Genomic DNA, 14,755 nt, shown 5'->3' with positions numbered 1-14,755 from the left:
TTGATAGATTTGCAAATATACTGCATGTGTAGAATTAAATACATATGCAAATATACTTTTGTAGATTGGGATACAGTTGCATATATTGTACTGTTTTGTATTATATGGACACGAGGGTTTTACAGGGAAATACGCCACTCATGTTTTTCATCCGAACTACGTCCGGGACATTGAGTAACATTTTCCAATACCTTCACTCGTGAGGAAATCGATGGATTGTTTTTGATAAATTTGGGTACTTTTTGTTTGTGAATGTGTCTATATAATGAAAAGAGGAGGAAAAAAAAAAAATCACACACCAGCTTGAAGATATGAAGTTTATCTTACCGTGTTGAAAAACTCGCATTTTTCATACGAAATATATCGCGGATCCGAGTGACATATTTAAATAACAACATCAGCTGACGTTGAGTGATCCATCAGATATATTCTATTTAATTAACATGAAACTGAACGAGTTGAAGATGAGTTCAGTATCATGCTAGTTGAGTGGAATATCTCTGATAGTCCACAAAAAAAGCCAGCCAATATTATTATTATTATTATTATAATAATTATACACATTTTGATGGTGGCACGGTGGTGTAGTGGTTAGCGCGGTCACCTCACAGCAAGAAGGTCTGGGTTCGAGCCCCGGGGCCGGCGAGGGCCTTTCTGTGCGGAGTTTGCATGTTCTCCCCGTGTCTGCGTGGGTTTCCTCCGGGTGCTCCAGTTTCCCCCACAGTCCAAAGACATGCAGGTTAGGTTAACTGGTGACTCTAAATTGACCGTAGGTGTGAATGTGAGTGTGAATGGTTGTCTGTGTCTATGTGTCGGCCCTGTGATGACCTGGCGACTTGTCCAGGGTGTACCCCGCCTTTCGCCCGTAGTCAGCTGGGATAGGCTCCAGCTTGCCTGCGACCCTGTAGAACAGGATAAAGCGGCTAGAGATAATGAGATGAGATATGAGATATTTTGATGGAACAAACCTGGCAGCCATGTTTGTTTACAAATTGTCTCAGTTGCTCGCTAGCGCAGAAGTTTTACGTGTAATACACATCTTATGGCATTTTCAATTCACTGCAACAGTTTACTGTGGGCGCTGCCGGCGGAACAAAGAAATGGTTCTGCGCATGCGCAGTGGAAAAACTCATATTGAATCTCAATGAGATTCTGACGGAGCTGATGTGTGATGACTTCATGCGTCAGCTCCGATGTGTGAAGTCACGTTGGTCTTGACAACATGCAACATCGTAAACCATATCCAACACTCATTCTCCATTGCGTAGAGTGATGTAATACATCTAGGATAAGCGATATGCTAACAATACTGCATGCTATCAAACCAAATGACTGGAACTCATGAGAAGGGAATAGAACACGTTTTTATTCCATCGAGAAAGCGTCCTGTACTGTATGTATAACATTTCCCGATATTTCACTCGGATGACATCACTCCCGGTGTTTTCCCGTTGACTGGATGTGCGTTGTCAAAATGGTGAACCGGTTCAAAATTAAAATTCTTTTGATCAATTTGTGTTTTTTTTTTTTGTGAATGTGTCCATATAATATAAAGAACATTATACGGTGGTGCGGAGATGTAAATTTTATCTTCAAGATTAACATGAAGATAAACTTCATATCTTCACACCATCCTGTAATATCCTCCGTGTACTGTACATTATGGTATTTTGTAAAAATAAATATGCTAATATTCTTGTCAAGATTTTGGTAAATATAATAGGCAGATATTTTGTAAATATTGTGTACATTTTGATAAATATGTAATGACACTAAAACGTAAGAAGTGTTTTGGGGGGTTTTTTTTGGTGATGATGCAGCCATCACCTTCTCCTCCTCTAGTTTCTGTCGTCGTTTCTCCTCCACGGCTGCACGCCTCTTCTCCTCCTTTAGCCTTTGCTCCTCCAGACGCCTCTTTCTGTCCTCTAGATGTTTCTCGTAGTACAGCCTCGCTCGCTCCTCACGCTCCAATAACTGAGCCTCTCGCACAGCTACACACACACAAATAAAGCCTAAAGTCAGCAAGTGGACAGATTCAACAAGTCTTAGGATGTGGTTATTTATAGCACACACAAACTCAGCACTACCTCAAAGCTGCTGTCCGGCAATCATTCAAAATTTCACCGCCTACTTTGACATAGTTACTAAAAACTAAACAAATTAACCAAATCCATCAGGCTTAACCTTTCATTTCATGACTCAGAGCCTTTACATAACTCTTTGTGGGTGCCATGGAAACCAGGCCACCAAAAGTTTACATAATGACTAAACCTCGCCACAGCAACCTGCCACCTTCACCGAATCATGCAGAAAGACTGTTTTGCTTGCAGTTTAATCAGTGATTTTAAAAAGACTTCAATCTTCTTTGTGCAGCGAGATCTTTTTGGCACATTAACTACACTCAAGGATCTCACACACGCAAAAGAAGACACACTCCAAGAATAATCTGGAATGGAAATTTTGGGTGGGGTCGGGGGAACAAGAGCAAGTGCTTTGATTTCAGGATGAACACGTCCTTAATCCTCCAACCAGTGATTTTACTGGCTGTGAAATGGGAGGTGGGGAAAAAAAAAAAAAAAAGATTCTTGGCATCGAAGCAAAGTTTCTCATCTAAGCAACTGAGAAGGTTTTATATCCAAGGTAGAGGATGGATGAGCAGTGAGAGAATTTGCACAACATGCTATTTTAGAGGCTTATTCATGAACTGTCCATTTTTGTTTAAGAAATTAACGACCCGAACCTGGAAAATAACAGCAAGAGCTTTTATTCACTTGCAACCATAAACAACATGCCTAAAGCCAGTATCTCACTGGGCTGCGACAGCCTGCGACTAGTTGGAGGCAACAATTGCGATAAAATATGCAAATCTTCACTTGGAATCACACTGAATTGATATTCGCATATTTTACCGCAATTGTCGTGCCTCCAGCTAGTCGCAGTCTGTCGCAGACCGGCTTTCCCTCGGCAGGCAAGGAAGTAGACGAAGCCTCACGGAAACCGACTTGAGAAGGGTTCGCGACAGCTTTGCGACACCAGCGACGCATTTGCGGCTATTTTGAGAGAAATTTTGCCGCACAAAGTTTTTGAACATGTTCAAAATTTCAGCGACGAAGGAGCGACACTTTGCGACTCATGCGAGGAAATTGCGAAGCCCCGCGAATGTTTCAAGACACTTTTGAAACTCTCTCACGAAGGACATTCACAATTTGTCGCAATCTGTCGCAGCCCAGTGAGATACTAGCCTAATGCCTACTGTTGCTTGAAGTTTCAAAGGTTTGCAAAAAAACAAAACAAAATGGAGCCTGTAAGCAGCAGCAAGTACATGGAGCTTATTATCCCATCATCTGTGAGTTCGAGTCCCTATGATGCCACAGCTGTCCATCACCAGGAGTCCAAGAAAGCAAAATTTCATACGCTCTCTCTCGACTGTCAGAGACACTAGCCTATAACAAGCGTCTGTGAGCTCATGTATGCAGAAGAGGGCAGACAGCGGTTTCCTCTGAACGTGCTATTCTGCCCTTTGACACAGCAGGTCTAAAAGAAGGTTCTCTGACTTGATGTGTTGCAGGTGACTTGACGCACATGCTAGCCTGTTTGGCAGCTGTTATGTGACAGGCTTAGATCGGGAATCGGCCACAACCAAATTAGGGCGAAAAATGGGTGGGGATGGGGAAATGACCATTCTAAATAATAGGCATAACCACATACACTTGCACAGAAGCACATGCTGTACAGTGACTATTACAAAGGGGTGCACTATTATTATTTTTTTAACCCTTTGGAGTTAGGAGCTTCACTGGCGAAGCTCGACAGGTTTAGAACAAGTAGGTTGTGTATTTAGATAAATATCTTCACAAGTTTATCATCATACAAGCATGATAAACATTGACAAACTTTATACTTTCCTATGTGCCCACTGCCAAATAATATTATAGTTTTTAAATGACCTAAATTAGATGAACTTATTACCTTACTCAGTCACACTGGAACGCTGAGCGCCCACTTACGCATTCATAAAAGACTATTCACATGGTAACGGCATGATAATCACTTTCACTCTTTCGGTTTCGATTGGTTTCTCTTTCGCGGTGGGAACGCCCACTGTAAACAGGATAAAATCTGTCAGACATAGTTTAGGTTGTTTGGAGGTAAAACTTGTTGCGAGATGGCACACGGATTTTATGTGCTTCAGATGATTCAGGACAGCGGTTCAATTCAATCTTGAGAACTGCGCCACTGACGATGAGCAATGCCTTTTTTACTTCGACTCGATCCAGCCAAAGATCAACTCGAGTAAGTGGAAATATTTCTTCTATTTATTATGAGCAGATCGGTTGATGTGTGTGTGCTGTAGTTCATACACAGGACAAATGACTGAGCAATTTTTCCAGAGTTAAAAGTATTTTCCTCAAATTAGTTAATTTTGCTCTATTTTGAGTTTAGTGTGTAAAATTTGGAGTGGGAGTAAAATGACAGAGTAATTGTGTAACAGAGTTGGTTGTGGCTTTGAACTGAGTAAAATAGTACAAGAGTTAATTTCAAGACACACTGAATCGAGTCAAATACCAAAATAAAGTCCAATACCAGATAAATGAAGATGATGTTGTAAAAAGCAGTTTTAGAACTGTGTTGGAATGTGTGAAAAACATGACCTTACCCATTGTGACTTGACCTGATGGGATTAAGAGTTGGCAGTGGGAGAGGTTTTCACTCTTCTCATTGAATGGAATGGAATTTTTTACTCTTCTCATTGAATACCCCTCCCACTGCCAACCCTTTATCCCAAAACAACAGGACGTACATTATTTTGATGGCCAGTTAATTGTCCAAATCAATGGAGCAGATTTAAGTTGTGCTTGATACATTCCTAAGATTGAACAGAATCACCTCAAGTGACCAAAATGGTTTGTCACAATGGGTAAGGTCATGTTTTTCACACATTCCAACACGGTTCTAAAACTGCTTCTTACAACATCTTCATTTATCTGTTTTTTTTTTTTTAAATTACAATCATGACATACAGACTATAGAGATATTATTGGAGCTGAACTTGCTCTGAATACAAAGAAGTCACATGACTTTGAAAATACTGCTTATATTTGTTGAAATTGACATCAGAGCATGCCAAAATCATTAGAGTGCCAGAAAATACCCTCAGACCCCAGACGGTTAATTGCCAGACAAACCGAAAGACAGAAAGAACTTACTGCCCTGGCGTACAGTGAAATCAATTTTCTCATTTAAAAATGCTGCATGCTTTTGTGTATGTGAAATAAAACATGCAGTATGAATGGGTATCTGCGTGGGTGTGTGTCGTACCATTCTGCTTCTCTCTCTCCTCCCTCCTCTCTCGAGCCAGCCTTTGTCTCTCATCAAGTTTGAGCACCAGAGGCTCTGCGCTCACACACACACCAATATTTAGTGAATCAACATACAGCACAACTTGTTTTCTCTCCTTTTTGTACATGTTCAACTAGTCCAATATATTTCAGTGTTTTAATGCATTTATATGAATGCTTTTCGTGTGTGTGTGTGTGTGTGTGTCTCCCACACCTGGTCTCCCTGTACTCTGCAAGTCCACAGAGCTGGATATAACATACATGCGTCCAGAGGCGGTCGAGTCTGGCCGACTTAAAGGTTTCTTCTCATCGCCTCGGAGATGGGAGTCAGAGTCTGAAAGAGAGAAAAAGACAAGAAAAGAAACAAATTAACCCTTGAATAAACTGTTTACAAAAACATAGCACATCACATGCACTGACTGACTGTACAAATAGATTCAACAAGAAATTAGACGTCTCTTTTTACAGACCCCGAAAGCTACAGAGAAGCAAATGGAGGTAGTACAAATGTTCATAAAAAAGCTTAAAGAACAGGCTTATTTCTTATTAATTTTTTTCATTTTTAATAAAACGATTGTTTTAGTTAATAGGCTATTATATTTTACTCCAAACTTTACAAAACTGGGTAAATTATTGTTGGTTATTAAGAAAATGAAAAATGCTTTTTTATTTAACAAAAGGAATATTTAAGTTGATTTTTTTTTTTTAAAAGGGAAACTATTTACTGGTAATGCAATTTTTTGAGAAATAAAATGTGGGGAAACTGAATCATGAACTGGGTGAATCATTACATAAAAGACAGATGGACGGTCATCAATGGGTACATACTTTTTCCTTCGTAAAGCATTTCAAGCAGCTTATCTGCTTGCCCAATTTTTTTGTGCTCCGATTTTGACCCTGCCCTGCTGTTTGGAGAGCAATAATGGATTTGCTTTTGTTATTTTTGTGTTTGGCAGAATAAAAATGCACATTCGTCATATTACACCTGACTCCACTTCAATACAAAAGTAAAGATTTGGCATTTTCACATCAATGTTTACCCACATTGTTCATATCTGCACCAAAAACATGGAATATCTGCTTCAGCCATGTTTGTACAGTCGACTGCTGGCATCAAGCCAGAATTTTCACATCAGTGCATCTCTAAAGCAACATGTCTCCAGCAACACTGCAGCATGCCTACAACGACCAATCGCATTAGCAGATTTTCTGCCTACATAAGATTTACAGACACAGAATAAAGTCTTAAGTAAAGCACGTCTTCAGTTCATTACATTATCCTTAAAACCTTTCTGATTACGGAGTGCAACCCCAGGCAGGAACTAGCATAAACCTGTAAGGAAAATCACTGCCGTCTCTGCAGCCCATTTGCATGTGTGCTTGGCCTCGCCCGCTGACTTCAGGTCATGTGATGTTGACTTTACTTTTGTGTGTGATCCGGTTTGAATGGGAAAGGAAATGTTTGCACTGGAGTGAAGAGCTGAAGGATGTGGGATGGGGATGTGTCCTGGAGGACATTTTCTGTAGAGCTGTACATCTGGTACAATTATCACCACCCATTTGCAATACGTACTCGTTATTTTCACTCCCTGGAGTTATTATAGGTCATAGAAATTAATCATTAGATTCCTAAATACATGTAGTCAGGAAATACAAGTGTTTGATTTTAATTAGAGTCTTGAGTGAAGAAACAACTCTCTTCAAAAACAGTAATATTTCATCAAGTTGTAACTCTCTGGCTATGCTGATCTAAATTAATTCAATTTTCACTTTTAACAATAGATCATGTAATCATATTAGCACTGAAAAAACATATGACAACAAATATCATATAAATAGGCGTGTCAGACGCTCGCTGGCCATGCTGTGAAAACTGTGCATGCAGACGCTCATCTAGGTTTCCAAATCGGTCGTTGCTTAACTTCTATTTTCTATCGTGAATACCATCATTAAAAAGCTTGTAATTTATGCTTTCTAAAGAAATGTATCTTGTTAAGATCTGTTCAGTACTTTGGGCGTAACGGCAGGTTGAAGTTGGTACAACAGAGTACACACACTGCTCGCAGGACTTCAGGAAACAGCCGGTGCTTTTTGAGTCACGGGAAAGTGGTCAGGCACGCGCGCTTGCTCTCTTGCCTCTTGCTCTCACCCTCTCCTGATTGGTTTGCGACTGGATTACTCATGATATCAATCAGATAATTTTTAATAGGGATGTTCTCTCGCTCTCACGGCTTCTGATTAAGTATTCAGCAAAAATTTCCATCAGCTAGTTTTGATGTTTCACAGGAGACACTGAAGTGAGTTTTCATAGCTTTACCTCCTTATTTTTTCATATAAAACTGATTCATGGAAGTAAATAACTTTTAGAATATACCTGTAGTTGTTTTGATGAAAAATATTGAGATCTTAGTGGTCGGAATGATATTTTCTGGGAGATGGAGGTATTCAGGGCGAGCTTTACCATCAGGGCTGCCTACGATGTCCTGCCTTCTCCCACAAACCTAAGCCAGTGGTATGGTGAAGACCCCACGTGCCCTCTATGTCCAAGTCCAGCAACACTGAAGCACAGCTTAGTGGGCTGCAAGACCAGCCTCACCCAAGGCCGTTACACCTGGCGGCACAACCAGGTGTTGAAATGTCTTGCAGCAGTGCTGGAAAGTCGACGGACAAGTGTCAACGCCCTTCCACCCCTGTCATCCTGCTGGCAGGCAACAACATTTGTCCGGGAGGGTGAAGGTCAAGCAAGCCTCACGACCATAAGAACAGACTCTGGGCAGCTAGGCGGTGCACAGGACTGGAAGATGCTGGCAGACGTGAGCCAGAATCTCTGCTTCCCAGCTGAGATCGCATCCACCAACCTGCAACCAGACCTTGTGCTGTGGTCAGCCTCGCTCAAGCTGGTCTTCATCATCGAGCTCACTGTGCCCTGGGAGAGTGTAGTGGAGGAGGCCTACGAACGGAAGAAGCTGAGGTACGCTGAGCTTGCAGCCGATGTGCAACAACAAGGATGGAAAGTGAAGGTATGCCCGGTGGAAGTAGGCTGCAGAGGGTTTGTAGCCACCTCTACATCCAGGCTACTCAGGGAGATGGGAGTGTGAGGGAAGGCCCACCAGCAGGCAGTCAAAGACCTCTCCAAGGCTGCTGAAAAGGGGAGTCAGTGGCTGTGGATGAAGAGGAAGGACTCCACTTGGGGCCCTCGAATGAGTTGATGGCATCTAGGGGTTGAACCTGGGATGCTGGGATTAACTGCTGAACCCTCTGGAGGTGTCGTGGGTCTATCAGCGAAACACCCATGAAAGAGGGCGCCCAATTGATAACCCAAAGGATGCCATCACTCAATCAACCACCCCATAGAGTCTCATCGGTGCCTCAAGTATGTATGTAACGAGGGATATCAACATCTAATCCTACACAACAGAACTTATAAAACCGTAAGTCAGAAACGCGAGTGTCAATTTTAGTTCTATTAATTGGAATTGTTTATTGGATGCGTCTCTCACAGTTTTTTCGAGGTTCGCCTTGAAAGCTGTGAATATTAATCGAAATCATTTATATTCTTTAATATAAACACTAGTAGGCCCTACTTAGAAATACAAAAGTGTACAGAGCACAAAGAGGGTATTAGAAATAATCTTTTATTACTTTATTTTGATAGAGAAATGGTAGATGTAAATGACATTCAATGCTTATTTATGCACATTTTATAATTAACACTGATTTCTCCTTCTTTGTTATGTATACATGAGAGTTAAGATCAGCTTTATATTGCACAAATAAAGCCATTTGGTGAAACTTTGAAGAACAGAGTGTACCGATTTAATGTTTTTTCCTTATTAGCCTAATTAATAATAATTACATACTAATTTGCATAATTGGTTTTTACTAATTTTTCAAACTTTGTATTCAGTATACAACCCTCTATGTGCCTGCCAATTTCCATGTAAATATCTTGAGAAATGAAAAAAAGTTAAGAAAAATACATTTGATCTCATTCGTTAATGAGGCCCATTTTGGACCACATTATCCTCACACGTAACGTTACGGCAGCTTTCTAAAAATTAAGCCGTTTTTTCAATCTTTGATTGGTAATGTCTCAAGAACGGATAAATATTTTAATTCTGTAAAAAGTATGTTGTTCTGCATTCAATTCTGAATTCAATGAGAGCAGTTTCAAGCAATTTGGATTGAATTTTCACCTGATATGCCTACAAATACGAGTCCATATTTTTTGCTAGACTCCATCATTGCTCAGTAACCCGTTTCTTTATTTGTTCATTCATATACGTATATGTACAGCATTGTGCAGTAATGTTATGTACATGTTATGCTGGTATAAGAAAGTAATCAACAACGACATGGTGTGACGTGACCCAACACAGAGCCGCATTACTGTAACCGCCCAAAAGTTGAAGCACTTTATTCTTCTTATTCCACTCAAACACTAACCATAGTATTAAACGTAAGAAAGTCATAAATCAAGTCTTTGTGAGTCTGTGAGTTCCTTAGTCATCACTCATGTTATAGCAGCTATAAACATTCTGTCCTTCACCAACATCTCATTTTTGTTCTCTCTTGTGAAGTTAATAAGGCCAAAAAAACCCCCCAAAAGCCCAGTTTGTCACATTACAAAGCAAAGAAAACTGAAAAAAATTATAGCTTTACCTCCGATTGGTACAAAGCACTGGAAACTATCCAAGTAACAATATTGTATGATTTAGCGTCACAAAAGTTGACGGGATTTGAATCAATGAAATAAGTGATTGTCGGGATATGATTGGGATTGCCGTTCTTCCGCCTGTAGGAAATTCTCCTGCGTAAATTGACCCAGTGTGTGCAGTTTTGCTCTGAGGTCAAGAATGTAATAAATTTCATTTTTACTCACAGAAGGTCCCCCCATAATCCTCCCAATACTTGAATGCCATCAACTTACGATATGACGATTCGAATCAATGACATAAAACATGAATTGCAATCAGGCTGCATAATCTTAGTTTTCTCCTAGCTGTAACTGTGTTGTTTAGACAACAGAGGGTACAATAATGTAAAATAACAGAAATGCTTAGGACTTCAGCCTAGGTAGAAGTAACACAGCTCTAATGCAACGAAAAAACAAGAGTGCTCCGGGAACACCATATCCCCTGCTGGCAACTAGGCCATAACTCTGGTAAAATTCGACTGAATTGAACAAAATTGCAATATGCATATTACTGACATATACCCAAGAATCCGGTCAAGTTTTGTGAAATTCCTCCAAAAATTGTGAGAGGAGTTGATTACAAAAGGTGAGCACCTCTCCCCACCCTTTGGGCCTTTCGGCCAGTGGGAGATAAAAATTGTGAGGGAAGTTGATTACAGAAAGCAAGCATACCTTGATGAAATTGCCAAAGTTTGTTAATAATCAAGGACATAACTCTGGTAAAATTTACCCAAATTAAACCAAATTTCAATCTGCGTATAACTGTCATATAACAAAGCCTTTTGCCAAGTTTGGTGAAATTCCTCCACAAATTGTGAAAGGAGTTGATTTCAGAAGAACGTACACCCTCATGAAATTGTCCAAGTTATTTAATCAAGGGTCAAAACTCTAGTAAAATTTTCACAAACAAAATTAAATCGCAATATGCGTATTACTGTCATATAACAAGGCCTTTTGTCAAGCTTCGAGAAATTCGTCCAAAAATTGTGAGAGGAGTTGGTGTCAGAAGGCAAGCACACCTTCATGAAATTGTGAAAGTACAAGGGTGTTAGTCAAGGGCCACAACTCTGGTAAAATGGGACCCAATTTAACGAAATTGCAATATACGTACTACTGACATATAACAAAGAATCCTGCCAAGTTTTGTGAAATTCCTCCGCAAACTGTGAGACGAGTTGATTTCAGAAGGTGAGCAACCCTTCCCAGGATGGATGGACGGAAATCACCACAACATAATCCCCCTTTGGGCGTTTTGGCCAGCGGGGGATAAACCCCCCCATACACAAAAACAGATCTAAAATGTGAAAGAGCTGTTGTGTGATTAACCTGTACAAATAGATTTAACAAGAAATCAGGGCTCTCTTTTTACAGACTGCAGAAAGCTAAAGAAAAGAGAAGCAGATGGAGGTAGTACAAAGGTTCATAAATGTTTATTAAGAAAAGGCCTATTTAACTTTTCATTTTTAATAAAAAGGAATATTAGTTAATAGGCCATTATATTTTACGCCAAACCTTTACAAGTGTTGGTAAATAATTACTGTTGGTTATTAAAATTAAAACTTTTAACTTACCAAAAGTAATATTTATGTTGATAAATAATAAGAAAATAAATGTTGCTTTTTATTGTAAAGTTATATATATATATATATATATATATATATATATATATATATATATATATATATATATATATACACACACACACACACACACACACACACGTATGTGTATATATATATATATATATATATATATATATATATATATATATATATATATACACATACACACACACACACACACACACACTTTACAATAAAAAACATTTATTTTCTTATTATTTATTTATTTAAAAATAAATATCATGGGGAAATCAAACCATGAACTCAAGATCATGAACTGGATGAAACCTTCCATAAATATCACATGAAAACTTCATCATGTCAATGATTACCCAGTTTTTGTCTACTTGTGATGCATCTGCCATACAAGTCCTATAGAAGTGATAACGTGAGAAGTGAGAACAAGCGTGCTAATGTAAACCTGTGGCTTGATGTATAGTCGGCACTCTTGGCAGAGCTATAGAAAATTAATCCAATCAGAAGGGAGAATTTTCTTTAGTCTAACAAGGCAAACAGAAATTGAAAGAGATAATGGTGGATATGTACATTACACAAACTTTGCTTATATAACAAAACTAGCATGAAAACATCATCCTTAATGCACGACAATCGATAGTCAAACGTGCACAATCCTGACAAGCCTACAGGTCAGAGAACGGTTTGTTTCTCCTATATACAGTAGGTCTGTCTCAGAAACTGGGTACTGTGGGGGTACCCCGCTAAATATACTCACAGTCAATAAACTATACGGTTTTGAATGGTGATGTTGGTTTTAATTTGAAATAAAATGATGAAAGAAATAATACAGATAAAACTAAATCTTTGATGTGAATACTCTATTCAGAATTTGGCAAAAATTCTGCAAATTTGTGGAAAAATGGCAGCTCGATCTGGGACATGATAAATGGTTGACTACACCACATTCCCTTAAAAAGGTTGTAGTCCACTGAAAAGTCTACAGTTATCACTAATTTTATTTTAAGTTGCAACTTTATCCACCTAAGGATTGGCGCGCTCACAGAATAATCATAACCGTAATAAAACATCATGCAAAATATTTGATCACCATTGTAACTCCATTTTCCGCAGACCCAAAACCAATACGATCGTGAGTTTTGATCTAAACGGAAAGCCTCAGGGTCAAGGTCACTACCTCACCAAAAGTAGTAACTTAAAATCACTACGCCATATAAAAATTTAGTTATAAATCTGCGATTTTCATCTCATCATCTCTAGCCGCTTTATCCTGTTCTACAGGGTCGCAGGCAAGCTGGAGCCTATCCCAGCTGACTACAGGCGAAAGGCGGGGTACACCCTGGACAAGTCGCCAGGTCATCACAGGGCTGACACATAGACACAGACAACCATTCACACTCACATTCACACCTACGCTCAATTTAGAGTCACCAGTTAACCTAACCTGCATGTCTTTGGACTGTGGGGGAAACCGGAGCACCCGGAGGAAACCCACACGGACACGGGGAGAACATGCAAACTCCACACAGAAAGGCCCTCGCCGGCCCCGGGGCTCGAACCCGGACCTTCTTGCTGTGAGGCAACAGCGCTAACCACTACACCACCGTGCCGCTCAAATCTGCAATTTTGCTTTTTAAAACGAAAGCTGAAAGTTAGGTATAGAATATGTTTCTTACAGAATATGTTACGATGGTAGCTGGTCTTGTATGAATTTCTGAGCTATAAAATGAGTTGTGGTCTATTTTTTTACTGTAGCATGTTATTTTAAGAAAGAAGAAACCACCTTTATTTTGTCACATGGACACTTCAAGCACAGTGAAATTCATCCTCTGCAATTTACCCATCTGAAGCAGTGAACACACACACACACACTGAGAGCAGTGGGCAGCCACACCAGAGCGCCCGGGGAGCAGTCAGGGGTTCGGTACCTTGCTCAAGGGCACCTCAGCCCAAGGCCACCCCACGTCAACCTAACTGCATGTCTTTGGATAGTGGGGGAAACCGGAGCACCTGGAGGAAACCCATGCAGACACGGGGAGAACATGCCAACTCCACACAGAAAGGCCCTCGCCGGCTGCTGGATTCGAACCCGGAACCTTCTTGCTGTGAGGCGACCGTGCTAACCACTACACCACCGTGCCGCCCATTAAGTTCAGACTTGCTCTGCAAGAAAATACCGGAAACAAGGTTCGAGAGTCGGGGAAGGACACACATTAACAATTTATAGAATGGAATTTTCCACTCCAACAGTTAGAAGTTGATCGTGCTTCCATTTGCGGTCTTTCTGTTACGCGGGTGATCTGTTCGGACGTTATCACTGAAAAGGTGAGTTTTGACAGTTTTATTTTGTTTTAGTCTTGCAGTATAAGGCAATAGAATGTTTCTTTTTCATCTTACTTTCACATTTCGTAGTGTTTGCGTATTTTTGGCCAATATTTTGCAACCATGGTCAATTTAGGTCGAACTTTTGATAGAATCTATGGCCAGTCATTTTGCCCCGCCCCCGCCTCACGCTCCGTCCGGTGCGGTAGTGATGTCCCGTTGCTCGCGCGCCGCAGCAGAGACCCGTACGACCTTCAACTGGTACAGTCACTGTTTTGTTTTTTTACCACCGCCATTCTTCTCATCTTTCTGGTGTGTTCTTGATTTTTCCATTGTGTCCCATTTCGCCATATCAAATACCCAAAATGTATCATATTATTCATATTTAAGTGAATAATCAATTCAGTCATCATAACTTGGCATTTTTAACCCAAGCAATCAAAAAGAGGAAATTTATTCAATATTTTCACTCATCTGTGAAGGAGGGGCTTTAATTCTTCATGATGGAGTTATTTTATATGGAAATCAATTTTACAAAAGCATTTGAATTGTAATCGAAAAAATTTCCACAGTGGAGGCCAGATAAAGCAAGATGCTATCTTTATTCTTATTAAACATGACAAAAGAAACATTGAGTGTTGGGTAAATGCAAAAAAAAAAAAAGTAAAATTAGAAAATTTATGGTCAAACAATAATGTCCCAAATGAGAGACCAGTTTCTGAGACGGACCCACATCAGCATAAATATCCAGCGGGAGCAGGTTCTAGATCAGATTCGCAGACTAAAGTGTCAGATCGAGA

The 14,755-nt window shown here is 39.9% G+C and overlaps 1 protein-coding gene across 3 annotated transcripts in view; it reads right to left on the bottom strand.

The window, feature by feature from the left end:
- map7b (microtubule-associated protein 7b) overlaps positions 1 to 14,755 on the bottom strand; it is a 71,403-nt gene that overhangs the window by 23,360 nt on the left and 33,288 nt on the right. For all 3 annotated transcript variants that reach the window (XM_060937620.1, XM_060937621.1, XM_060937622.1), the window contains exons 2-4: positions 5,554 to 5,673; positions 5,320 to 5,394; positions 1,828 to 1,991 (exon numbers count right to left, since the gene is read on the bottom strand). In XM_060937620.1, coding sequence (XP_060793603.1) covers positions 1,828 to 1,991; positions 5,320 to 5,394; positions 5,554 to 5,673 — 359 coding nt within the window. The remainder of the gene's footprint in view (positions 1 to 1,827; positions 1,992 to 5,319; positions 5,395 to 5,553; positions 5,674 to 14,755) is intronic.

Source organism: Neoarius graeffei, chromosome 13, assembly GCF_027579695.1.
Source record: "Neoarius graeffei isolate fNeoGra1 chromosome 13, fNeoGra1.pri, whole genome shotgun sequence".
NCBI classification, from domain to species: domain Eukaryota; kingdom Metazoa; phylum Chordata; class Actinopteri; order Siluriformes; family Ariidae; genus Neoarius; species Neoarius graeffei.
The sequence above is the reverse complement of the archived record's forward strand: the minus strand, read 5'-3'. Positions and strand labels throughout refer to the sequence as shown.